The following is a 25,558-nucleotide window of genomic DNA, read 5'->3' on the forward strand; positions in this document are numbered from 1 at the left end:
CTATTAATAATAGTGTATGGCTAATCTTAGGAACGGACGGTGAAAACAGCCAAGTTGTCTCTAAGCTCGGACCAGGATGACCTGGTGGGAGTATAGCACACAAGCACGCATGCACACAGATCCAAACACATACAGTATACTTGGCCAACCAACCCTACTGCCATCTCGTCTCTTCAATAACATTTCCACTAAAACAGAAGCATGTCACCCTGTGGAAACCACGACCGAAAGGTCAGAGAGTATGGCTAAACAATGAGTCAGCTGACTGAGTCAACTGGCCTTTTTCCTGATTTTATTCTGACAATGAATCAAATAAGAGCATATATCAAAGTACACTGACCATCTAAAAAAACGCTATAAGAACACATGTTTACTGCCACCTCCACCGATGTAGGCTAAAGGAAAAGGACAAAGTGTGAACGAGGAAGAATGGAGTTTCGTAAGACTGCAAAGTGAGTTACATGCCACGGTAGTTCCTCTATTTTGTTCTGCTTACTGTTTTCTCATTAATTCATAGTAGTGAAACTGACATTTGCCTTCCTATTGTGTGCCTATGCGTACGAGCCTTACATACTATTTAGCCTATATTCACCTTACAGTAAATACATACAGTCATAGCTAGTCATAATATAGTCTACACACCTAATTTAGACACATAAAATGTCTCTCAAGCGCATATTTAAAATAATGTTTTGTCAAACATATAACATATTTAAAATATGGATGCACCGATACCAGATCGGATATCGAGCCGACAATGACTCAAATAGCTGGATTGGATATCGGTGAGAATGGGGCCGATCTATTCAATTCAGTTCTATGTTTATATATTATATACTTGAATTTGAATTCCTGTTTAAATTGTGACCAATTTGTGGCTGCATTAAAAAGCTTTACACTTGAATTGTAATTCTTGTTAATTTTGAAGATTTTTTACAGAGTTGCTGGTGTATGTTTCATTATTTTAATAATAAATATTAATAATTAAAATGTATATCTACGTCCTATGTCTTACACATAAAAGGATGATCCCAGTCACTTCCACACAGTGAGGCATACAGCTTATTAATTCATTATTATTAACACTGGTATCGGATCGGTACTCGGTATCGGCTGATTTCCAAAGCACAGATATCTGTATCGCTATAGGGACCGAAAACGTCGGATAGGTGCATCCCTAATTTAAAATAACAACTTAATTGCCATCTTATTTTAAACTGACTTCTTCTGAAGATTGACCACACTTCCTATTTGAGATGAAGCAATGCCACTGGGGCTAATTTAATCGTAACCATAATCCATTACCTCAAACACCAACATAGAGAGTGTGGTGGGGCAGTGGGTGTAGACTAATGGATATGTATTGAAACTGAGAATAATCAAGTCTGCTGCAGCATATATATGAGTAAAAGGTCATAATAGGGGTGCACAAATTATCGAATATTAATCGCCATCACGATTTTGGCTTCCCACAATTAAATGAACATGATTGACCGAGATATTGATGTTTAAAATGAGTGATTCGTTCATAGAAAAACTGCATAAGTGCTTTCTAAACTAACAGCTAGAGAGCCGATTGAAACAGGCCACCGGACGGTTTTCAGCAGTCTCTTATCTGATTTTTTTGCTCGTCACACACACACACACGTGTCATATAATGGATTTACATTGGTACACAGCGGCACAGTCAGTAACGTCACACATATGCAACATGTCGTCGGTGTGGAAGTTCTTCAGCGTGAGTGAAGAAGACATAAAGTCCAAAATAAGCCGTTGAGGAACAACCTTGAAATATTTGGAACAACTTAATCAGACACTTATTATATTGGAATTTATTCCCATGACGCTGCTCAGAGTAATCACAGTGACCGGCTCGTCTGCCAACGGAGGTCCCGTTGAGTTACATTATGGTGCGTTCAAGCTCTGTAAAAATGAGTATTGGGCGTAAAGTAAATTAAAACCCTATCATGATGCGTTCAAATGTATTCTTGTAAAATATAGTTTTTGGCGAGAAACTATACATACAGTTGTTTGAAGGAGATAGCAATATAAAATAGATATTAGCGAGAGAATTATGACCTGTTTAAACTTCCTAACGATAGCTCTAAGCAACTTATAATACATAATTAGAACTATTAATGCCATCATTTATTTCCTAATCATTTGAATTGTATGCAAATAACCACCATAAATGACAATAACAAAGTAAAAAGATAACATTTAGGATTTCTGACGGTTGTAGCACAACATGGAGATGAAAGCAGTGCTGTTTATTTAAATGGTAAATTGCAAATAAAAAATATTTGTCCCTAAAATCTATGAATAATTGTGATCTCAATATTGATGATTGTGATTATCATTTTGGCCATAATCGTGCAGCCCTATAGTGCATAATGGGAACCAGTGCAGCTTGTGTAATTAATATGAATCTGTTGGTATAATGGCTGAATCTTTTGAAGAGCAGCCTCACATCTTGAAGTTGTGTAATTTGGCAAAAAAAAGCCCAACACATTTACACACAGCCTCCTCCTGGCACACTGGACCAGCAGGAAACTGCCTTGTGAAGTCTTGTGAAGGGCTCATTGCATGGGTGGAAAAAAGTAAAAGGGTCACACCCTGATGAAGACCTATGTTGGTCGCAACACGTTGGTCATTTTAAACAGTTATTGCCATGTAAAATAAAGGCATTTTAATTTTGTTCAAACACTACAGTGTGCGTTGGATTATTTTTAAGGGAGACTTGCATTTTGTACTTTTTTCCACCCATGCAATGAGCCCTTCACAAGACTGAATGAGCCCAATACACCTGAAGGTTCCAAAGAGCGCCTGTATGTGATTACCACAGAGACCCAGCAGCGCTTCTACTCCATTGTCTTCATGCCTTGTGAGGTATTTGACTATATGTTTCCTATATTTGGACTCTTTATCACACAGCATGACTAGTGTATTACTATACTATTGCTGCAGGCAAGACGTGTTAACTCATTACCACGGAATCATTCATGTCATGAGGAGACATGATAATTGCATTTAAATGTGTCTTTAATGAATGCTTCCATGTGTAGGTAAGTCAGAGAGCAAAGACTTCAACTCTCAAGTCCACATGTTGTGTGATATAATGTGTAATAATTGGCACTATAAGATAGATAGGTGTCAAAACTTGAGTTGGCTAAAAACTCTATAAACAGTGAGTGATCATTACTTTGTTGCTATTTTGATCTATATTAACGTTTAAACTGTGTATGTTGTCGTTTAAATTAACGTCATCATCATCTAATACTGGCTTAGTTACCTTAGTTACAATATATATATTATGTTATAATGTGTAATAATTGGCACTATAAGATAGATAGGTGTCAAAACTTGAGTTAGTTAAACTTTATAAATAGTGAGTGATCATTACTTTGCTGCTTGAGACCGTATTTTGATCTACATTAACGTTTAAACTGTGTATGTTGTGGCTTAATTAACGTCATTATCATCTAATACTGGCTTAGTTACAATATATATATATAATATGTTATAATGTGTAATAATTGGCACTATAAGATAGATAGGTGTCAAAACTTGATTTAGCTAAACTCACTATAAATAGTGAGTGATCATTACTTTGCTGCTATTTGATCTACATTAAAGTTTAAACTCGATATATTGTCGCTTAAATTAACATCATTATCATCTAATACTGGCTTAGTTACCTTAGTTACCTTAGTTATCTTGGTTACCTTAGTTGTCTTAGTTATCTCAGTTACCTTAGTTATCTCAGTTACCTTAGTTATCTTGGTTACCTTAGTTGTCTTAGTTATCTCAGTTACCTTAGTTATCTTAGTTATCTCAGTTACCTTAGTTATCTCAGTTACCTTAGTTATCTTGGTTGCCTTAGTTACATTAGTTATCTCTTAGTTACCTAGTTATCTTAGTTACCTAGTTACCTTAGTTATATCTTAGTTACCTAGTTACCTTAGTTACCTAGTTACCTTAGTTATCTCTTAGTTACCTAGTTACTTTAGTTATCTCTGTTATCTTAGTTACCTAGTTATTTTAGTTACTTAATTATCTCAGTTACCTAGTTACCTTAGTTATCTCAGTTACCTAGTTATTTTAGTTACCTAATTATCTCAGTTACCTTAGTTACCTGGCTGTCAGTTGCCTGCAGTGATAGCAGTTACAGCCGTTATGAAGCCGTTGGTTACTAGCTAGCTTACTTTGCCACCAACGGTTAACGTAGCTCACAGCTAATATATAAAGCCCAAACACACAAAACGACATTTATATGAAACCGTTAAAATGACCCGTTAACGGTTAAAACACTCGGTATGCTAACAGGTCGGTGAATGAAAACCATTCACAACAAGCTACTCGCTGTTAGCATGCTAGGCTAACTTGACGTGAAGCACCACCAGCCAGCGGAGAGAGCAGAGAGAGAGAGCAGCAGACCGACCAGATGAACCGCCTCTCCGCCTCTCTGCCTCCACACGGTCGACTGTTGATGGCACGCCGCCGCGCCCCTCTCTCTCTCCGGCTTCACCTCTCTCTCTCTCACCGCCGCCCGCTTCTTCTTCTTCTCCTACCGACCTCTCCTCTCCCCCCCCCTGTGTGTGTGAGAGAGCCGAGCCGGGATAAAAAACATCCACCAGTCAACACTTACATATTTTCCCCCGCAGGCTCTGTAAAATCCGAATCGTCGTCGCGTCGTCCTCTTCCGCCATGGTCAGAGAGCTGACTGTGTGTCGCTGCTCCGGTTCAGCGTTCAGCGCTGCTGCTGCTTTATCATCATATCCGTTTATATGAATGCAGGCAGAGAGAGCAGAGAGAGCAGAGCAGAGTGGAGGGAGAGTAGAGTAGAGGAGAGGAGAGAGACAGCCCCACACTGCCGCGTCACGTCCAGGTCCTGTACACACTGCTGCCTCTAAAACACGGTACGACAAGCTTCCTCAAACAGTCCAGCGCCTTTGCTTTGACTATCACTTCAACCAGGAGATGGTAGGAGTTGTTTTTAAGGGGGTTTAAAGTCTCTCTCTGTGTCTTATTATGCAACGATGTCAGGGAGAACTTGTGGAGCTAGTTAGCTTAGCTATAGCTAATCTTATCTCACCAGTGCTTCACCCTGCTCTGTGTTTGTGTCACACACTTCAAACTAATTTCTGAGGCACAATATTGCAAAAACAAAACTTCACAAAGCTCTAAAAACATACATTAATCAGAAGAAATGTACAAAAAGTTAATTTAAATGGCCATAGAAGCTGCAGGATATGTCAGTGCATGTCACAAGCCTAAGAGACAATAACAACAACACATAATAGATGTAACTCACACTGCCTTTTATTTACTCCTCTACTTCATGGTTTGTTTGTTTTGTTTTTTACATTTACATTTTTTATTTGTTTGTTTGTTTTATTGACACAACAAACATTAATTACTTCTTTATTGTTTTCTTCCATTTACATGCATGTTCTTTTTAAATATCTTGCTTTATGAAAATGTATGTATATATTTATTATTGGAAATCAATTAACAACAAAAAGTATATTTAAATGGCCATAGAAGCTGCAGGATATGTCAGTGCATGTCACAGACCTAAGAGACAACAACACATAATAGATGTAACTCACACTCTGCCTTTTATTTACTCCTCTAATTCATGTTTTTTTTTTGTTTGTTTTTTTACATTTATCCTTTGATATTGCAATATATTAATAGTTATTAATTGTTTTTTATTTGTTTGTTTGTTTTATTGACACAACATACATTAATCAGAAGAAATGTACAAAAAGTATATTTAAATGACCATAGAAGCTGCAGGATATGTCAGTGCATGTCACAGACCTAAGAGACAACCACAACAACACATAATAGATGTAACTCTGCCTTTTAATTTACTCCTCTACTTGAATTGAATTGGACCCTGCTCTGTGTTTGTGTCACACACTTGTCACCGGGGTGGGAAAGACTTCAAACTAATTTCTGAGGCACAATATTTATTTATTTTTTATTTATTTATTTATTTGCACATATGTAAAACTGCACACAATCCAGTCAATAAAAAAAACAAGAAATGTGTCAGGAGAGGTCAAGAAGCCACATGCGTACACAAAGGACCTCCCCCCAACCCCAGGAGAGAAAAAAAACAATAACAAAAAAGGAAGAAAGATCTAAACTTACATAATTTTAAAAATACAACAAAAGTTAAACAACAACAAGAAGTACACAAAATGTGCAGAAAAACCTAACCAAACAGTGGAAAACAATCCAATAAAACCAATGAAATGCATACAAAAAAACAGTAAAGAAGAAAAGAAAATATATTTAAACATATCAAAAGAGAATTAGATATCATTAATTAAATGTGATGAATATTGCAAAAACAAAACCTCACAAAGCTCTACAACATGCATTAATCAGAAGAAATGTACAAAAAGTATATTTAAATGGCCATAGAAGCTGCAGGATATGTCAGTGCATATCACAGCCATAAGAGACAACAACAACAACACATAATAGATGTTACTCTGCCTTTTATTTACTCCTCTACTTCATGTTTTTTTTTGGGGGGGGGGTTGTTGTTTTTTTACATTTATTCTTTGCTATTGCAATATATTGTTTTTAATTGTTTTTTATTTGTTTGTTTGTTTTGATTGAGGTTGTGTTTTACCAGTGTTACAGCTTTTGGCAGTATAATTAAGTAGAAAAAAGCTAAGGTGATGTTCACTATTCTCACTTTTATTCTCATTGATTCTCAGTTTTATATTTATTAAGGCTGTCAATTGATTGAAATATTTAGTTGCGATAAATCGCATGATTGTCCATAGTTAATCGCGATTAATCGCAAATTAATCAGACATTTTTTATCTGTTCAAACTGTACCTTAAAGGGAGGTTTGAAGTATTTAACACTCTTATCAACATGGGAGTTGTCAAAAATGCTTGCTTTATGCAAATGTATGTATATATTTATTATTGGAAATCAATTAACAACACAAAACAATGACAAATATTGTCCAGAAATCCTCACAGGTACTGCATTTAGCATAAAATATATGCTCAAATCATAACATGGCAAACTGCAGCCCAACAGGCAGCAACAGCTGTCAGTGTGTCAGTGTGCTGACTTGACTTGTCTCCTTGTAAAGGGGAGACTCGTGGGTACCCATAGAACCCATTTTCATTCACATATCTTGAGGTCAGAGGTCAAGGGACCCCTTTGAAAATGGCCATGCCAGTTTTTCCTCGCCAAAATTCAGCGTAAGTTTGGAGCATTATTTATCCTCCTTCGCGGACTCTGCTCTAGCTCCGCTCTAACTAGCTTTGTTTGAGGGCGTGCCAAACTATTTACTAGGCAGGTATTGTGCAAATGTGTTACTTGGTGACATCACCAAGTTACGGAAGAAAAGGCAGGACTTCAAGCAAGGTGTTTCAGGTAGTTCAGGAGCAGTGTTTCTGTGGGGGACTCCTTTTGGAGCGGACTTTGGGCTTTGTAACTTTGCGGACCTCTTACATGAACAAAAATGATAAAACACACTAAAGGAAAGGGAAAAGGCATAATAAGTCTCCTTTAAAATCTTATTCAATATCTCCTTTGAATGAAAACATGACAGACATCCTGTGTCCTCTTCCTCTTTTTCCAGGTGATGCTGCTTCTGGTTGGGTGAAACCACAGGTTTGATCCTCATCGCTGATAGTAGCAGGGAGCCTGAAAGGGCAGTCAGGTATGCATTATAACTTTTATAATCTATGTATTATCTCTAGTTAACATGTAGCTCACACTAGTTCACAACACCTATGTAATGATAATATCTAATCCATCTTTTAAACTGCACATTATGTCATACAATTCTCTGCTTTCTTTCAAAGTTTTGTGACATTAACTCTATTAATGCAAAAATGTGTTATGTCATCATCAGATCAGGGTTTTTATTTAATGTTGATTTAATAAAGTAATTTAGTTATGGCCATATAAAGCAAATCCTTGTATTCGAAAATCCCTTTATAAATGAGATCAAGAATACCTTTCTGAAGTGTTTTACAACACCAAAAATATGGAACTAATGATCATTATATCAAGTCTATCTTTGATTTGTGTTTTGTGTTTTATTACATATTACCGTAAGTACAATAGTGGCTATTGTACAACATAATGTACACGTGTACTTTTCAGCTGTACATTGTGTGATTGCAAGCACATGCTCCTACTACAATATGAAGATTTTACATTAGAGTAACTAATTGTTACGCATCTCAAAGTGCAGTGGCTCCTGATGCCATTATGTTTATGGATGAAAAGTAATTAGGGATGACCCAAATGCTTCGAAGCTTTGACCGTTGCCATGGTAATCAACCTCCAAAACAGTATTTGAATGCTTTTTTATTTTTTTTATTTTTATATATATGTATGTATATCGTATATGTATGTCATAATAATATATAATATATAATATATGTATAAATCCCCAAATAGTTTGGAACGGCCCTAAAAGTAATTGAAAATGCTAATATCAGTACCATTACATGAATTGTTGGTATCAGTACTTTTAATACATAATCATCCTTTTATAAAATGAATGAAAACTGTTGCCTCCATGGCATAATCAGTGTGTTGAGCAGTGCCTTATCGGCTCTCTGTTACATCACAAGCCCGGTCTTAGAAAGAAGCAAGGAATTTAGAAACATCTGGAAATTGTGTCTTGAGGCCCGACTCTAGATACAGATGTAGTCTGTGTGGAAGAACGAGGGAATGAACTTCTCAGATGGGCTGCAGGTCCCTGGTGGACCAGGAGGAGCAGATAACCACCATGTGGCTTTATATTTAGGAAATAGTTTTCCTGTGGAACAGGTTTTGTATCAATGTGACCGTTCAAATCTTACTATTTAAAATGTTGCATGACGTTTAGGGTTTCTGTAACTATTCCCTTATCATCGAAGCAAAGAATTAGTAAGTGTTCACTGCTTATCAGTCATTGGTCACTGTGAGTCGATAATCGATAGGAGGACAGGATGTAACTGTTTAGAATATCAACAACATTTATTTAAGTAGTTTTACATGTTTTATACATATTAAACAGACAAAAGTAATAACTTTAATCTCAATGGTTCCATGTGTTAATTAGAAATAAGATATCAGTGGTGCTTATAATTTAATTACCAAAGTATTTAACCAACAGATTAGCATAGTCTAACTATAAAGTGCAACTCACCACGGCCAGTTAACTGAACGTGAGATTCAGAAATGTGACAGTTGTACAATTCATACTGTTTTTCCCCCAGACGTTTCACACACACTAGGCAGCTTTCTGTTCTCCAACACATCCTACCGCTGTTCTGAAATTGTTTACACTCACGTAACTGAGTCTGCCATATACTTTATGCATAGACAACGGATGAAGAAGTCTGTGTCAGAAGGTCCTATATTATCCCAGATATATCTTCTACAAAGGTGAAAAATCGCTCAGTCGTTGAGTTTAGGGGCGGAAGAGATTACAGCCTACACTGATGTAGATCCTCATGTTTAGTGTCCATTCACAACATTTTATTGAGCTCAGCTGCAAACACTCTTTACAATAAAGCAGTGGCTTGAAGTCATTCACTTTCTCTTTTGCCGATTGATGTCCACAGTCCTCAAAGATCTTTAAAAAAACGGCTCCTCTTTGCACGTCCATTTCTCTGGCTTGTGTATAGATATGTAGGCTCCTCCTTTAGTTTCAGAGTCATTTCTCCTAAAGAGTTTACAGGACTTCTCAAGATCATTGTGACCGGTTGTTCTGCTGCTATCGATGTCTCTGTCGCAGGCTTGCTTTTTTGAGATCAGATGCATAGCATGCTGTGCGTTGATCCTTTTTTTCGCCATTTTATGTTTCACCTTTGAGGGCGTCAGGGAAAATAGTGGGTCATTACGGGGCGATAACGGACTTTTAATGTCTTGGTAGGTAGTCAAAGACATAAAGTCAGTTGTATCCTCAACTTTAGGCTTAATATTATCAATGGAAAGATGTCCTTCTTCTACCCTTTCACTTTTTATGTCACCTAGATTGTCGCTGTCTTCTGTTTTGATGGTGTCTTGTTTATTGTCGTCCCCCAGGTGTGCAGAGTATTTAGAGCATGGTGTGAAGCTGTCAGAATTATATCCCTCCTCGTTTGTCTCCTGGTGTTTTTTCTCATGGCTTTTCTTGGTGGCGAGGTAGAGGAAACGCTGGGGACAGAAGGAGCAGCGGTACCTCTTCTCTGGGTTGGGGCTCCGCGGTGTGTTATCAAAGCAGGAGCCGTTCTCCATACAGCTGTTGCAGATGTAATCACCACCGGCTGGCGCCTCACCGGGGGGACCTTGTTTACCGCAAGTCCGGCAGAAACACGGGTGGGAGCCGATAACATGAGCTCTTAGACCAGTCTCTGTGATAAAAGAGCTGTCACAGATGTCACAGCTGTAGGTGGCCCTCGGGCTGGAGTTCCGGCTGAGGCTACGTTTCACCTCTCCTCCACCACCACCTCCACCTGACACGCTCTCTTCTGTCAGCCAGATACTTTTATCAAGGTGGGCCTCACTGGGAGTAGTTCTATCTACAGGTGTTTCAGGATAACCGTGAAATAAAGCCTTCCCGTGCTTGAATCTCAACTTCTTCCTTTTCTTTTTAGCTTTGTAGGAATAGTAGGGACGCCAGAGCATATCAGCGGTGTCACAGTCATTGGGATCGTCGCCGATCTCTCGCTCTGTGGCTGAAGCGCCTTCTGCTCTCAGGCGGAGCCTCGGGCTCTCTGAGTCCTCCCGTGTTGGAGGACACTGACTCTGGCTCCCCTCCTCCTCACTCAGCTCTCTGATTCTTCTTTTCTTTCTGGGGAAGAGCTTAGACCCTTTGAATCGGCGACGAATGATGGCTTCATTGCCTATTTTCACTGTTATCTGACAGAGCGGCATGGACGCGCCGCCTGCAGATGGGCCCGGGCATGCAGGTTTGGCAATATATGTTTCTGTCTTTGCCACCACCCTTTTATCACGCGTCAGATTCTCAGTGCTTGATTGAAGTATCTCCTTGGTCATATCCTCAACTCTTTTTGCAGAAGCTGATAGCTCACCTAACTTTTTAACAGCATTCAAAGAGTTTAAGAATGGCACATTATGACGCTCTGAGTTACTTTGTACTCGAGGATCATCTTTGTAACCTGCTGCAGGAGACTCAGGCTGCAAAGAGAAGGTGCTGTCGTAGTCAGTGAAGGGTGAACCTCTATTCTCAGCCTCCTTTCTCTGAATTTCCAAATCACTGTTCAGACTTTGGTCGACATCTTGGTCACATGGCTTGCCAAAGCTGACGCGAGGCATGATGGGTGCCACCATCTTTGTCGTTGCCATGAACGTCAGAGGGAATGAAACGGCATCAGGGTGGCTGATGAGACCGTTCTCTTCAAACGGTGGGATCAGAGAGTCGTTCTCTGTTTGGGCTTCGTCACCTCGTTCAACACTCTCTGAATATGTCTCACTGTACGTCTTGTATCGTCTCTTTCTAAACTTCATAGGTAGAAGCCTGTAGAGTTTGATCGGATAAACGCTGGCTTTCAGACCACCGTTGGCAGATTTTTTCTTAACGGCCATATTGGGATCGATGCCGTGAAAAGACTTCTGATGGTTCTTTAAGATGTAATATGTCATGAACGTCTCCAGGCAGAAAATACACTGGTAGCGGCGTTCACCTGTGTGCCAGATTTCATGCTTGGTGCGGTACTCTGCCAATGCAAACACTTTATTACAGTAATGACAGGGATATGCCCTCTGCCAGGAATGCACGTTCTCGTGGCGCTTCAGACTGGATATGGTGACGTAGACGCGTTTACACACACTGCAGTTGTATCTCCTCTGCCTCACTGCCTTCTGCATCACTTCCTGTGGAGGCTCTGATTGGTCCACTACTTGAAGGGGCTCCGGGGTGTTAGGGGCGGAGAGGTCAGCAGGAGGAAGCTGTGTCACGATGCTCTCCGTGTCATCTGAATGAAGTTCCATCTCTTTAGTTGATGTGTCAGTTGCATCCATTTTAGGCAGGCCTCTTAAGGCTTTGGTACAGACTTGCTCGTGGTTGCGCAGCCGTTTGAGGTGTATGAACTTCCTGCAGCAAAACTTGCAAAACAAATGACTGACAAAACGCTTTTTATGCACCTCTGTGTGAATGGCGAGGAGAGCCTTGTTTGTGAATATCTCCGGACAGTGATCACATCCATAGATTGAGATGCTGTCCTCTGGGTGAGGGGAAAGGGCTGGCGGACCTAACTCAGTTTGAACATTGTCAGCGGCTACAGGTAGCCCTGGGCCTGTACTTTTTTCTGTTTCTGTCTCTGAAAAAAGCGGTGGTGGTGTCATGGCTGTCACAGGTGCTGTAGAAACCCCATCAGCTAATGTGGGGGTTACTGTGTTTAGTTTATCTGTTTGTGGTTGAGCTGGCGCTGGGAGTATACTTCGACACAAAGTGCCTCTCAGCCTGTGGCGCTTTTTCAGCGGGCCCGTGTTCCTGTAAATAAGTGTCTTTGGCTGAGTTATTGCTGGCTTCTTGTTGTCCCACTGACTGCTGTCTTTGCCATCAGTAGATTTGCTCACCGCATACGAATGCTCTGAGAGGGCTTGGGTTGTCTCGTTGTTCCAGTTGAGGCAGGAGGTCGTGGGGCAGCTTGACGGGAGCTGTCCCTCATCTGGCGACTGCCTCTCCCTGTTGGTTTGAACCAGAGGGGTGAACAGATTGTTCCCAGGACACACTTCAGTGATAGAGAAGGCGTTGGTGATGCGTGGCCCTCTGTCAACGTCCTCAAGCCTGGGAGCTTCCGTCTTTGCTTTTTTTGACAACACTGTGCTGGAGTCTGTGGATTTACCACATCCATCCTGCCTCTCTTGTTCGGCAAGCTTCTCTAAAAAAGGAATTCCAAGTCTTTTCCCAGCTGCCACCAGCCCCCTCGTGTCCTCCGCACTAGGCGCTGTCACTTTAGAGCAGTAGATAAAGTTGAGGATGCTGGCAAACACCTCAGACTTCAGGTCCATTAGCTCCAGCACCTGGCCGGAGCTCCATGTCTCGGGAGTCGTCAGAGCGTTCCTGAAGTACCCGCTGCAGGCCGCCAGGATGTTCTTATGGGCCCGAAACTTAACGTCCTCCACCACGATGGTGACATCACAGAAGAGGCCTTGTGAGCGCTGCTCGTTGAGCCTGCTGAGCACAGTGTGAGGGTGAGCGCTGTCCATCAGGTTGTGAGTGCACGGGGACACCACGGTCATCTAAAAGAGAGAAGAAGAAATAATTACATCAGATTGAAACAAAATGGTGGATCTGACTGTTTTGATATAGTTAAAAAGATGTGTGTGCATTTTGTATTTGTAATATTTGAGCTATTCTAGTGTTTGAACACTAGATGGCAGTAATGTCATGACAGATGAGCAACTGTCTGGTCAACATCATCCTGATCTCCATCCTGCTTCTTTAAAAAGAAATGAAGTTTAAACATTAATGAATGGGTCACAGATTGAGTTTAAGACTGTCCTATTGAACTATGGGGTTAGCAAAAGAGGATCTATTGTAAATAGCGGGTGCTTTTATTGAACTGATTAAGGATTGTTGCACTCGAAAACACCCTGGTGGGAGTGTGTCATGATGCAGCTACTTAGAAATAGTTCATGAAATAACTTTTAGTCAAATGACATGACCGGATATGAGTCAAAAAATATTGCCACTGATGATTCAAAAAGTCTTGGATATAGTGACCGAATGCATAACTATTAGGGCTGGAAAATATATCAATATTATATCAATGTTGTGATATAGACTAGAAATCGTCTTAGATTTTGGATATCGTAATATAGCATAAGTTTACAGTAAGATTATGTCATTTTCTGAACTTACCAGACTGCTTTAGCTGTTCTATTGTTTGTCTTTACCCTTTTAGTCATTATATTTCACATTACTGATGATTATTTATCAAAAATCTCATTGTGTCAATATTTTGTAAAAGCACCAGTAGTCAAGTCTATAATATCTTCACAATATCGATATCGAGGTATTTGATTTTCTTCATATCGCTCAGCCCTACTTCCTCTATGCGACTACTTTTTGTCTGCTTAATAATTTCCTTTCTGTTTCATTACTGACTTGGTTTTTCATACATGGAATATTCTTGTCATGAACAACCCACGTTGATGATGCACTAATCCCAGAACATAGTCACGAAAAGATGAGAGAAGCTACCCTAAATGAAATGGACGCCTGGGCCTCCGCCTGGTAAAATACGCCGTGACTCCCTCAGTCATAGAGGGGTTTTTTGTTTGTCATTATTGCTTAGAATAATTCAATTTGGTTGGTAATCCATTCACTGTGCTACCACAGCTCTGTACTAAGTCTGGTTCAGTTGTCATGACAGTGTTATTCTTCTCAAGGCGCAGGTTAATATGAAAATGACATGCAGACAGCTGATGACTCATATGCTCCCCTCCTCAGCTGTCTGTCAGTCGGCAGTGGAGCCATCCTTTCACTTGTCAACTCTAACAACTACAGGGAACAGTTAATTAATGCCTCATGAGGGGAATGGCAGCCATTGATAGAATGTAATGTAGCACAGAAGCACAATAATCACCGCTATGAAAAACATTAACAGCCTTTGGCCTATTCAACGTAGCTGACTTGCTAATAATATTGTACTACATACTATATCTTAATAGTTATTACACACACTGCACAGATTTCTGATCACAGTGTTATTGTCAAAGCAGCATTTGTGGATTAGTTTGATTTTGATGGTAAACTAAATGAACTCTTAGAGGAAGTTAAAGTTCATTCGTTCTCACTTTGGAAAGGGGATGTTTCACCCAGCATGTTGATCTAACTGACTCATTACAGAGTCAGTGTGAGTCTATACTGAGTCATTTAGCATGTCTCATGTTAGCATGCTGACTGCATCAGCTAAGACACACTCAGCTTGCATGTGTAAGTAATGAAACATCACACCTGCATCAACTTTATTTAAATATCTATAATATTTAGTTCACATTATTATCGTTTTTTTCATCTTCATTTACGGCTGCAGTGAAAGTCATACAGCGATTGTGCAGTTTAGCATGAGACAATGATTTTCTTTGTCCGGAGATGCTTCGGCTAACTGCTAATCCATATTTAGATTTTCTCTATTTTCTTCTCTGAACTTGTCCTCTATTTTGCATTCTTACTTAGTGGAAAACAGGAGAAAAATAGTTAGATTTGTCATGATCTATATTACAATTAGTTTGTGCAAATTATACTGTGAAGTAGTGCTGCCCCCTCTTAGTCGATTATTTGGTTGTTTTGGTCTTGGTCGACTAAGATTTCTTTAGTCAATTTGTAATTTTTATGCTTTTTTTCATGCTGAATTACTTATTTGTGAGAAATTTATGAGCACATCTCTGGTAAAAATCCTTTGTGGAGAAACTCAGTTTTACAGATTGGTCAATTAAATCAACTAACTGATTAGTCAACAAAATCGTATGAGTGTTAATTGACTATTCAGTTATTATTTTTATATAGCGTCAAATCATAACAGAAGTTATCTCGAGACGTTATCTCGAGACTAAGAATTTCTTTGGTCAAGGTCAGCCCTACCGTGAAGATAATCGATTTATATTAAATTAACAGGCAGTTTGATTTGATATCTATTTTTGTTTCATGTTTTGCTATTTTTTGGAAATTAGTTGATTTTTTTTTATTTTAATTTGCAGTATTTTTTGTTTACTTCAAAGGGGTTTAGGTAATTCATCAGTGATGTCACTTTAAGTTGTTTTTTTTCATTCATTTCCAATTTCGTGTCCGTGCAACAAATACAATATGGCCGCCGTTAAAGCCTCTCAGACTGCTGAAAACACAACCAGCCTCCTGCCTTCTTTCTCAGACAGGCCTCCGTTGTCATGGCAACATGCTATGGCGCAGCACTTATTGGGATTCAGCCGGATGGCGAGTGACTGTATTAGCTGTCCGGTTATTCGGCCCCTTCTCTCTCCCACAAACATCCTGCCCTATCTGAGAACCTGCAACACGCAGCAGTCCACAGAGCAATCGAGGTTTGCCTTTGTCTCCGCTTGAATGTACTTTGTGTATGTGTATTGGTCTGTGTGTCTTTGTCTGCAGCAGAAATGCTACCCGAAGGACTTTCTCATCTGATAACAGCAAGTGATGTGCCACTGCTTTTGTACTCTCAGTTTGTTCTGTTTACAGTTTCATATTTTCTTCTGGGTTGCTATTTTACTTCACCACTTTCATTTTCAACAATTTATACCAATTGTTGTGGTTTATTGCCGCCACATGCTGAGCGGAAATTTAGAAAATTGTCATCAGTGCGTATTGTTTTGCCACACCCAACCTTTACTTTACCTTCAAAGCTCATTTGATATTATTTTTTTTACATCTCAGCCTGTAAAATAAAAATCCCCACATACCAAACCACAAACCAAGTATAGCACACAGACACAGTTGTAAAACAAAGAGCGAAAAGTCAAAACAAAAGCCACTTCACGCATCTCTGCAAAGCGTACTTCCGCAAAAAAACTGGTTATGAATTGAGGGAAACCATGCAAAACATACCTTAGTAAATGAGAGAGAATGATGCAGCGCGAACAGGAAACAGTGTCATGCAGTATCTCTTTTCTACAGCCCTCAATATACCCAACTATACATGAAAAACTGTTTCGCGAGAGCAAGGCGAAAGTAGTTTTTTCTATGATGGTCGCTGAACAGTGGTGTTGTCAGAAGCAGAGCTTTTTTCTGACGTCTTTCTTCCTCTCCCTCCCTCTCTGTGTGCAGATGACTCCAGCTCCAACGTCCTTCGCATCTATCCATGCAGCCCAGGTCCTGGGCTAGATCTGCCCTGCCCTCCTCTCACTGTCCTGCTACAGCTATAGGAAAAACTCACAGTTTATACAGCATGTAGCTAAGCCAGAGTATGGGTCTGCCTTTGTGCTAGCTGGGCGACTGAAGCGTTCGTTCTGGAGCCACTGAGCAGGAAGCGGCAACTTTTATTAAGCATGGCAGAGGGCTGTAGGGAGAGCGGAGAGATGCTGGGTGCTACATCACACACCAGCTCTGTGCTCGATGCTACAGCCAGAGGAAACGCTCAGCTGCATTGCTGGTAGCAGCATAGAGCGAGAGGTACTCTGCTGTACAGCAAACGCCGTATGCAGCACCACACCAGCTAGATCCCGATGCATTGACGTTGACCAAAAGGAAAAATTTCTTTTGCATGAAACGAGACTATCTGTAGCCCCCACAGAAACAACATGCACCTTGAATGCATAACGCTGCACCATCTGTTTCATGCGTGTGCACACACACACTCTGTCTGTGCAGCAGCATATTACACCAAAGCCTCTCGTCTGTGCTTACGCAGCCACCGTGGTTAGGTAATGCAGAACCCGAGAAAGGATGGCAGTGACTACTGTCCTATTTTGCACCACAGCAGTCACAGGACAGATGTTCATCGATGCTTTTTCTCACAATCGCAGCGAGCGTGCAAAGTGAAAGCAAGGCTGAGGGGGAAAAAGAGAGTCCTGCTATCAGCAGGGGCTCTCGGTGTACCTATATAGAGGCTGCTGATTGATGCAAAAGCAGCAGATGCGTCAGCACTGCAGACGAGGGGGAGGGGAGGAAGCTGAACCCGACGTGGCACTGTGAGCCTCTCGCTAGCCTCTGAGGACGGAAGCAGCTCTTTAATTTGCACAACTGAGTGTAGTCATATGACGGTGTGGGTCTTCTCCTCGTGCTGGCTGTGAGACTGCTTTTGAACCAGTTTGAACGCCTTGTTGACTTCAAAAGACAAAGTAGCAGGTGCCATATCATTATGCATGTACTCACTCAGTGCCTTGAAGGAAGGAAACGTGCTATTCATGGAGCATTTGTGGTTTAGCCTCTTAAATTACACTCAGTGATCACCCTCAATCTACGCTGCTATATTGTCTTGTTCCCTTTTCGGAGTTCGATCATGTTGGTTTCATAAATACACAATTAACCACAGGCTCAGTCTTCCATTTATGCTGCTGACCTGCTTCCTTGAAGACCCTTACATTAGCCTGGGGAGCAACCCGGGTACCAGTTTGTTAGGCAGTTAACCATAAGACTTTAGCCACACTGGGCAATGTTGGTGTGACAACCAAAAACAAAAAAAAGAGATCACAATCCAAGTGATGAGGCAAAAGTAGCCTCAGTGCATACTCTCTTCAACTGGAGACATAAAATCTAAATTTGGGAAACTAAGGGGGGAGGCTGGCTGCAAACACCACAGCTGACTATGATTTAAAGAGGCCGCTGTCAGGCAAAAGCATCTACTTAATAGAACTCTAGTTCTCAAATTCACAGCAAAGACACACATTAGAATAAGTCAAAATGAGGAATAAGACCATAAATACGCGTGAACAAAGAATATTGTCATATTTAAAGTTATTTGGGTTTTCTCTGAGCCAGGCCAGGAAGATCAGTGGCATTTTCCATGTTTTAATGGCTGGCAGACTAATAATCCGAAACAATTGGTACTTTGTGCGATCCAGTTTACCTCACAGTCTTCCTTTTGTCCTTCTAACATAAAACAACCCCTAACTTGTATGTACAGTATGTACCGTAGATCTTATTAAAGGAACAGTTTGTAGCATTTCAGGAGATTTATTAGCAGAAATGGAATATAATATTCATAACTATGTTTTCATTAGTGTATAATCACCTGAAACTAAGAGTTGTGTTTTCGTTAGCTTAGACATGAGCCCTTCATATCTACATAGGGAGCGGGTCCTCTTCACGGAGTCCACCATGTTGCTCTGCCATATTTTTACAGTAGCACAGAATGAACAAACCAAACACTGGCATTGCAGAGTGCAAAATCGTGGCGCCGCCAGCGTTATTATGGTAAAGATGGCCTCTGAGCGAGGAGAACAGCTTTACCACGGTTTTGCACTCGGCAGCTCACGTTACCGCAGTCTTGGAAAGGGAGGAGTGAGCAGTTGTAATCTGCAACAACACCACTAGATGCCGCCAAATCCTACACATTGTACCTTTAATGCATGTAGGCTGAAATGCATCTGTGTTAAACCAATAAATTAAATGCTTTTTAATAACTTGTATCTCCAAAACACAGTGGACCCTTTTAACCATTGTATTTTTAGCATCCATAATCCATAATCTATCTTCATATAATCTTGCAAATGTGCTTTCCAGTTTACAGGATTGGGAACCATTATTTATGTTAATTAAAGGACTGTTCCTTTTCATAAATTCACATTCAAAGTAGAGCTCAAGCTAAATTGGAATCAAAATGATAAATAATTCACTGCCTTAACTTAAAGGTGCCTCGTGTAGGATTTGGCGGCATCTAGTGTCAAGGTTGTAGATTGCAACGAACCTTAACTTTTTCCGTGTGTCAAGCGTGTAGGAGAACTACGGTGGCCGACTCGAAAACGTAAAAACGTGCATGGCACTATCTAGACTCTGTTTGGTTTGTAGAAACGTGGCGGCAAGCTCCGTGACGAGGACCCGCTCGATGTGTAGATATAAACAGTTAAAAGGCTCCTTTTCTGGTGATTATACACTAAAGAAAACATAGATACCTCTAAATGGTACACACTGTTCCTTTAAAGCGCGTAGACATCATACACTGTATAGTGGGTCATATGATATGTCACTCACACTTGTTATCACAGCTAGTATGTGTTAAAAACTACAGGACCGAATATACAGGCCTCTGATGCGCAGTAAGCTCAGCTGCGGCCTGTAGAGACGACGATCAGCAGGGAGGCACAGTCCGCCCTATGAGGCTGAGTAGGCCTCATCCTCATTCTCAAAGCATTCACACTCTTAGCATAGACAGACACTCATCCCTGGTAGCACTTATGTTACTGCCGTAACCCGCACTCACACTCTGAGTTGCCTACCAAAATGTCTCTGTGCGGAAGGTCTCTGCCACTGTGGAAGCCTCTCTGGTGTTTGTTTAGGAGGAGGAAAGGACAGTGACAACCCGGCTCCCGTTCTCCCTTTGGCCTAGATCAGGCCTTCATCATCTTCCCTCTTCACTGCTGTCTGGAAGTGGACTGTGGTTCTGGCAGAGGTCCCCTGTTCCTGCTGTGTACAGTTGTCTTCTGGACTGGAGGCTGCTGCGTCACTCCCGCTGCATCACTGACCCACAAAGAGGAGCTGTGAAGGAGGGGTGGCGTGGTGAATGTGTGGAGGCAAGGGATAAGCAGGAAACAACCCGGCACCGCTTCACACTGCTCCAGCACACAAATGGATGAGGCTTCCGCTCTGCCTCGGTTTGGGGCCTAGTTTATGCTGTGGTATTCAGGAAGTGGGTCTGGGAGACAGATCCTTTATTGTTACGTAATGAATATTTTTCCTCCTAGACCAGACTCAGCTGAGAAGGCGGTATCCAGTGTTCAGTGGCTAATAATAGGCCATAGTAGCGACCAGTCAAGGCTGTATGCGGTTATGTCAGATCATTCCAACACCCAGCTATCATTTGGATGAAAGAGTATTTAATATTGAGAGGAGCGTTATCATTAATGGAAAATAACGTGCTGGAAAGCAACACATTGTTCTCGTCCCTTAACGCACAGCAATGGAATGACTTTTTGTGACAATAAGAAATGACATTGTCTTTTAGTATGTAGCTGTTTTGCTAAGATTTATTGTACCATATGTTGCCCCTGATTCACTAAGGTACCTGTTAGAAACAGAAAAAAAGCAGTGCATACCTTTGTCTTAGGTTACTGTAGCTTGCTTGTACGGGTGTTCAGGTGAGGTGGGACCGGTGTGGTAGATGCCCCTACGGACGTATTTGTAAGAGGTTTCAATCCAGAAAAAGTGTGTTGTGGTCTTTAGGCCTGGATATGGTAACCAGAATTACAGCACTTGTTTTGCACACGTTACCCAAGGGTTTATTTGCTTGATCCTCCTCCTTCCATCATCTGACTCTAGTTTCCATTGCCATGTTGCTCCCTCTGCTGGCTGCACCAGTGAACACAGCACAGAGACCATAATGCAAACCCAGGTGGGCTGTGAGCAGAGACAGCATTGAACTGAGGGCCTTCAGCAGAGGGCGCACGAACAGTTCTCTGGCAAATGTAAACAGGAAGTTTATGTTGAAATTGACCTTGATATGATATCAGCAGGACTCCAGTTGCATAAGTGTTTTTGTTGTTGTTGTTGTTACAATAAGCCTTTTTAGATCATCATACAGCTTAACTTTCCTTTAAATATCCTATTAATTATATTGAGAAGAAGATTAACTATGGTATCATATCAGCCCAAACATCTTTCATCTGATAAAACTGTGTGGAGGTGGAGGTGTGAAATGCATTGTGGGTGATGTAGGACAGAGAGAAACTGTGAAGTACCTAAAGTTTGTTTGGAGATTTTGGTTTTCTTTCATAGATTCACCGATCTGTTTCTGTTTCTGTTTCGTCGTTTCCTCTTTCTGAGTCCATGTTTTTTTAGTTAAAATGAAGCGTCATCTCATGACGAACCCTGCAACTAACAACCATTTCTTTACAAATTAACTAGCCAGTTATTTCCTCAAATAATAGATTAACTAGTTTGTCTATAGAACATCAGAAAAGAGTTCAATGGGATGTCTTCAGATGTCTTGTTTTGTCCAAAACCCAATCTCTCAGAAGAAAAAAAGCAAATATTCACATGTGAGAAGCTGAAAGCAGAACATTTGTCAGTTTGTCAGTTTTGCAACAATTAATGTTGTTGTTGTTTGACCAAAGATTTATTTAATTTGAACGATTTTTAGAGACATTAAGAGGTCGAAACATCAAGTGAAAGTAACATTTTCTGTAACCGATCCAGAAACTGCTTTTCATTTACTGTTAAGCTTGCGTCACAACTCATTTGACCCATATTGGATTATGCTGATATATATACCTGATTATATGTACATCAGGCGGCATCCAAAACTGATCTTCTAACTGTAGCTCCCAATATAGTTTATAATAGACTATGCAGATTTGTTCTTGGCTGTCATTTCATAACCCATCATTGTACAATGTACGAAACTCTTAATTTGCCTCTCAGCAACATTGGCTACAGTTTATTTTTGAATAATAATATTTTTTGTATACATTTCAATTACCCTCACTATGTAAAACATCTTATGGTACCTTCTCCTCTAATGATCAATTGAGACACTCTAAACGGCTCTTGTTTTCTGTTCCTACAGTCTCTAAGTCAATCGCTAAGAAAGCCTTTAAAGATCCTTCTAATTGGAATAACCTCCCTGTGAATATTCAATCCATATCATCTTTTCAGTTGTTCAAAAATGCCCTGTCTTTTTATTATAGGATCAGTTGGACATGTCCATAATAACACTTCTATAATGATGTTTTATATATAACTTTATTACTTAATGCTATCACTGACATTAATCTTTTTAAATGAATGATCCATTTTTATGCTCTGCTTGGAGTATGAACTCCTGTTTTTGTATGTCTTATTTGATTTTTGTTTGTTTTAGTCATATTTGTATTTTCTAATTATGTTGTTATTTTAGTTTTTTGTTAAATGTTTTTTCTAAATTGTGCTTATATTGTATTATTGTCATTGAGGACCCCCTTGAAAACGAGATGGCACATCTCAAGGCGTTATTCCTAATACAGAACTTCCCTCATGTTTTATCAGTGCAATATTTAAGAAACATGATGGGACACTGCTGTATTACACAGTACGCTACTTTTAATTTACCAGTAATATTACACAATTAAACTCTTTGCAACATACATAACTTGCAAGTAAAGGCATCTATCCATCCATTGAATACTGGTGGTAACTGTTGTCATCCAAAGTTTAATAAGAAAGTAGCAGCACATAAAAATACTGATTTCTTTTGAAGAATATTTGGCACTTTTAAACTAATGGAATAAACATTTTTGTAGAGGACACATCTCAACAGTAAATTTAAACTAAACCTCACTGAAAACACTGGCTCTTTTTTCCACAAAGTACAAAATGAATACTGACTATCCATCCACTGTGATAACATTTGTAATGCAGTTGTTTCAGAACAGTAATTTTAACTGTTCAGTTGCTTCACTGCTGCTCCTTACTGCCACTGATGTGGAAAAGGGCAAAATACATTCTCCTCCAGCCCATGGCATTTCCTACGCCCTCCAGGTCACCGGTAAACTCAACACAGCGATTCCTCACAATCTGCTCCCAAAACTTCTCAGAGTTGCAGAGCTGGTATAGTCCGATCAGAGCACAAGATAACAAAACACAATGCAGATTTACAGGTGTGGTTATCAGTGTACAAATATGTATGATCAACAGAGAGGGAGAGCAAAATGGAAAATAACACACTATTTCTATATCATCTAATTTAGACCCTACTGTACTATTGTATCATTTTAAGAGGCTCTCACCTTTCTGAATCTCTGTGAAACCTGTGCCAGTATTGACATATCTTTCAGCCCTAGGTAGGACAGGATTTGGAGCAGTGAGTCATCAGGCAAGCGCTCCAGGTAATCAAACTTTCCTTGACAAAGTGATCTTGTGTAATCCAGGATCTTCTTCCCAAAAACAAGACCAACTTGTCCTATAGCTGAGGGGGGTGGAAAGCAGTAGCCTGGACATCACATTCTCATTTCCATTAAAGCCCAGACAAACTACTGTAACACTTTCAAATAAAAATAACAAGTGAAAGAGATTGTGAAGAGATGTCAGTATCACAGACATAATGTCAGTGTTTACGTTTCTATTCTGATGAAGAAGCCTTACTCTGTGACATTTGCGCATGTAGGAAATCATGATGGGATGTCTTCACCTCTTCGGGTGAAGCACCCCGGTTTTCATGTCGCAAAGAAATCCTCCATGATCTCCATATTACCTAAAGTTAGAAAGAAATAAACAGTGAGGGCACAGTGAAGATATGACTTAAATCCAGAAGAACCTTAAGGTGCATGTGAATCCAAAATACAATAATAATATCTAATAACAATTGACCTGAGCTATAAGATAAGATAAGATGAACCTTTATTAATCCCCGGGGGGAAATTCAGGTGTCAAAGCAGCAAAGCGCAGATACAGAGGTACAGGTGTACAAAAAGATCATAAAACAATAAATAGAAATACAGAATATACATAGTGAATGAACATAGTGAATGGGCATAGCGTGTACCGTCCGTCATTAAAAAATGTAGTGTACAATAAATAGATGTAATAAGTGCAGTCTATAAAATGGTATATGGGATGTAGTGTAAAGTAAGTTTAAAGTGCAACAGTGGTTAGAAGAGGTGGTTGCAGATAGATGCAGATAGTCCAGATAGTGCATGTTTTAAGTTAAAGGTAGTGTAGGTAGTGCAGATAGTGCATGTTTTAAGTTTAAGGTAGTGTAGGTAGTGCAGGTAGTCCAGATAGTCTTGATAGTCCAGATAGTGCAGTTTTCATGTGGGGGTCAGCCTTGGTTGTGGAGCCTGATGGCTACCAGCAAGAAGGATTGACCCAGGCGCTTTGTGTTGTGCCGAGGGGGGATGAGTCTGTGGCTGAAGGTGCTCTGCATCAATTCACTGTTGACCTTATCACTCAATTCCACTTGAGAAGACTTTTTTTCAACTTGCCAAAAAGTAGTCTACAAAGTAGAAAATAGTAGCCCAGCAAGCTATTATTTAAAGCTAAGCTAGCTAGCTAACTATGTAGCTTAGGTGAAAATGAAGCTAGTCGAGGGTAAATACAGGTACATTCAGACACACAGTATGAGAAAAATAAAGGTTTTTTTGAACATCACAGCATGTAAATATGTTCTAGTAGAAACACAAAATATAAGTATGAACCTGAAAATGAGCATGATATAGATAGATAGATAGATAGTTAGATAGATAGATAGTAACTTTATTGATCCCGAGGGAAATTCAAGTTTCCAGCATCACAGTTCCATAGTGCAAAACATGTTAGTAAAAAGGCAGTAAAAAAGTTAGTGGTGCAAAGAACAAAAAAATATACCAGATATAAAAATACAAGGAGATGAAGAAAACTGTTAAAACTGAATATAGTGCAGGGTAGCAGCTGTGATACAGGACTATTAAAAAGTGCAGAAGAGACTGTTATAAATGAGTATAGTGCAGGGTAACTCCAGTAGCTTAGTCTATGAAAGTAGATATGAGACCTTTAAGGTGCATGTGAACCCAAAATACAATAATGAAATCTGTAATAACAATTGACCTGAGGCATCAAATCACTGTTGACCTTATCACTCAATTCAACTTGAGAAGACTTTGTTCAACTTGCCAAAAAAGTAATCTACCAAGTAGAAAATAGTAGCCCAGCAAGCTATTATTAAAGCTAAGCTAGCTAGCTAACTTAAATTAAGCTAGCCTCAGTTACAACAGTGGTTTTATATCAACTCAAAGTTATACTTTTAAAGGCTCTGCTTTGATAAATAGAAATGTTGTACAAATACTCCACCTCTGTTTTGGTGATAAGGAGTTGGAAGAAGTCTTTAGAAGGAGGGGGACCCTGCCCACTGATCTGAAAGAGATGCTCCCCAAGCAAAGACGCCATTCTGGACGCAGGACTGTAACCATGACAACTGTAACAAAGCAACTGAAGTCACATTTT

General features: G+C 40.0%; 3 protein-coding genes and 1 long non-coding RNA gene across 6 annotated transcripts in view; 1 reads left to right on the plus strand and 3 right to left on the minus strand.

Moving 5' to 3' along the window:
- The window catches only part of rasa2 (RAS p21 protein activator 2), a 37,907-nt gene extending 33,058 nt beyond the window's left edge, over positions 1 to 4,849 (minus strand). The window contains exon 1 of the mRNA XM_037774982.1: positions 4,649 to 4,849. Coding sequence (XP_037630910.1) covers positions 4,649 to 4,709 — 61 coding nt within the window. The 5' untranslated portion in view covers positions 4,710 to 4,849. The remainder of the gene's footprint in view (positions 1 to 4,648) is intronic.
- LOC119491215 lies at positions 4,781 to 17,980 on the plus strand. The gene is made up of 3 exons (XR_005207560.1): positions 4,781 to 4,919; positions 7,625 to 7,705; positions 16,775 to 17,980. It is a non-coding gene; the product is annotated as an uncharacterized LOC119491215 (long non-coding RNA).
- zbtb38 (zinc finger and BTB domain containing 38) lies at positions 8,994 to 20,858 on the minus strand. Of its 3 annotated transcripts, XM_037774979.1 has the most exons (3): positions 20,701 to 20,858; positions 19,885 to 20,143; positions 8,994 to 13,233 (listed from the first exon to the last, which is right to left on the minus strand). In XM_037774979.1, exon 3 carries the CDS (start codon positions 13,231 to 13,233, stop codon positions 9,622 to 9,624), a length of 3,612 nt encoding a protein of 1,203 aa, XP_037630907.1. In that variant the 5' UTR covers positions 19,885 to 20,143; positions 20,701 to 20,858; the 3' UTR covers positions 8,994 to 9,621. The 3 variants fall into 3 exon arrangements, with proteins under 3 accessions (XP_037630907.1, XP_037630909.1, XP_037630908.1); XM_037774981.1 differs by lacking the exon at positions 19,885 to 20,143; XM_037774980.1 differs by lacking the exons at positions 19,885 to 20,143; positions 20,701 to 20,858 and adding an exon at positions 16,556 to 16,734.
- Positions 20,859 to 22,972: 2,114 nt separating this feature from the next.
- Positions 22,973 to 25,558, minus strand: fbxo36a (F-box protein 36a). Its single transcript, XM_037774986.1, has 4 exons — positions 25,406 to 25,558; positions 23,723 to 23,831; positions 23,368 to 23,546; positions 22,973 to 23,185 (listed from the first exon to the last, which is right to left on the minus strand). The coding sequence occupies exons 1-4, from the start codon at positions 25,499 to 25,501 to the stop codon at positions 23,036 to 23,038; spliced, it is 534 nt and encodes a 177-aa protein (XP_037630914.1). The 5' UTR covers positions 25,502 to 25,558; the 3' UTR covers positions 22,973 to 23,035.

This window comes from Sebastes umbrosus, chromosome 7, assembly GCF_015220745.1.
Source record: "Sebastes umbrosus isolate fSebUmb1 chromosome 7, fSebUmb1.pri, whole genome shotgun sequence".
Taxonomy (NCBI): Eukaryota; Metazoa; Chordata; class Actinopteri; order Perciformes; family Sebastidae; genus Sebastes; species Sebastes umbrosus.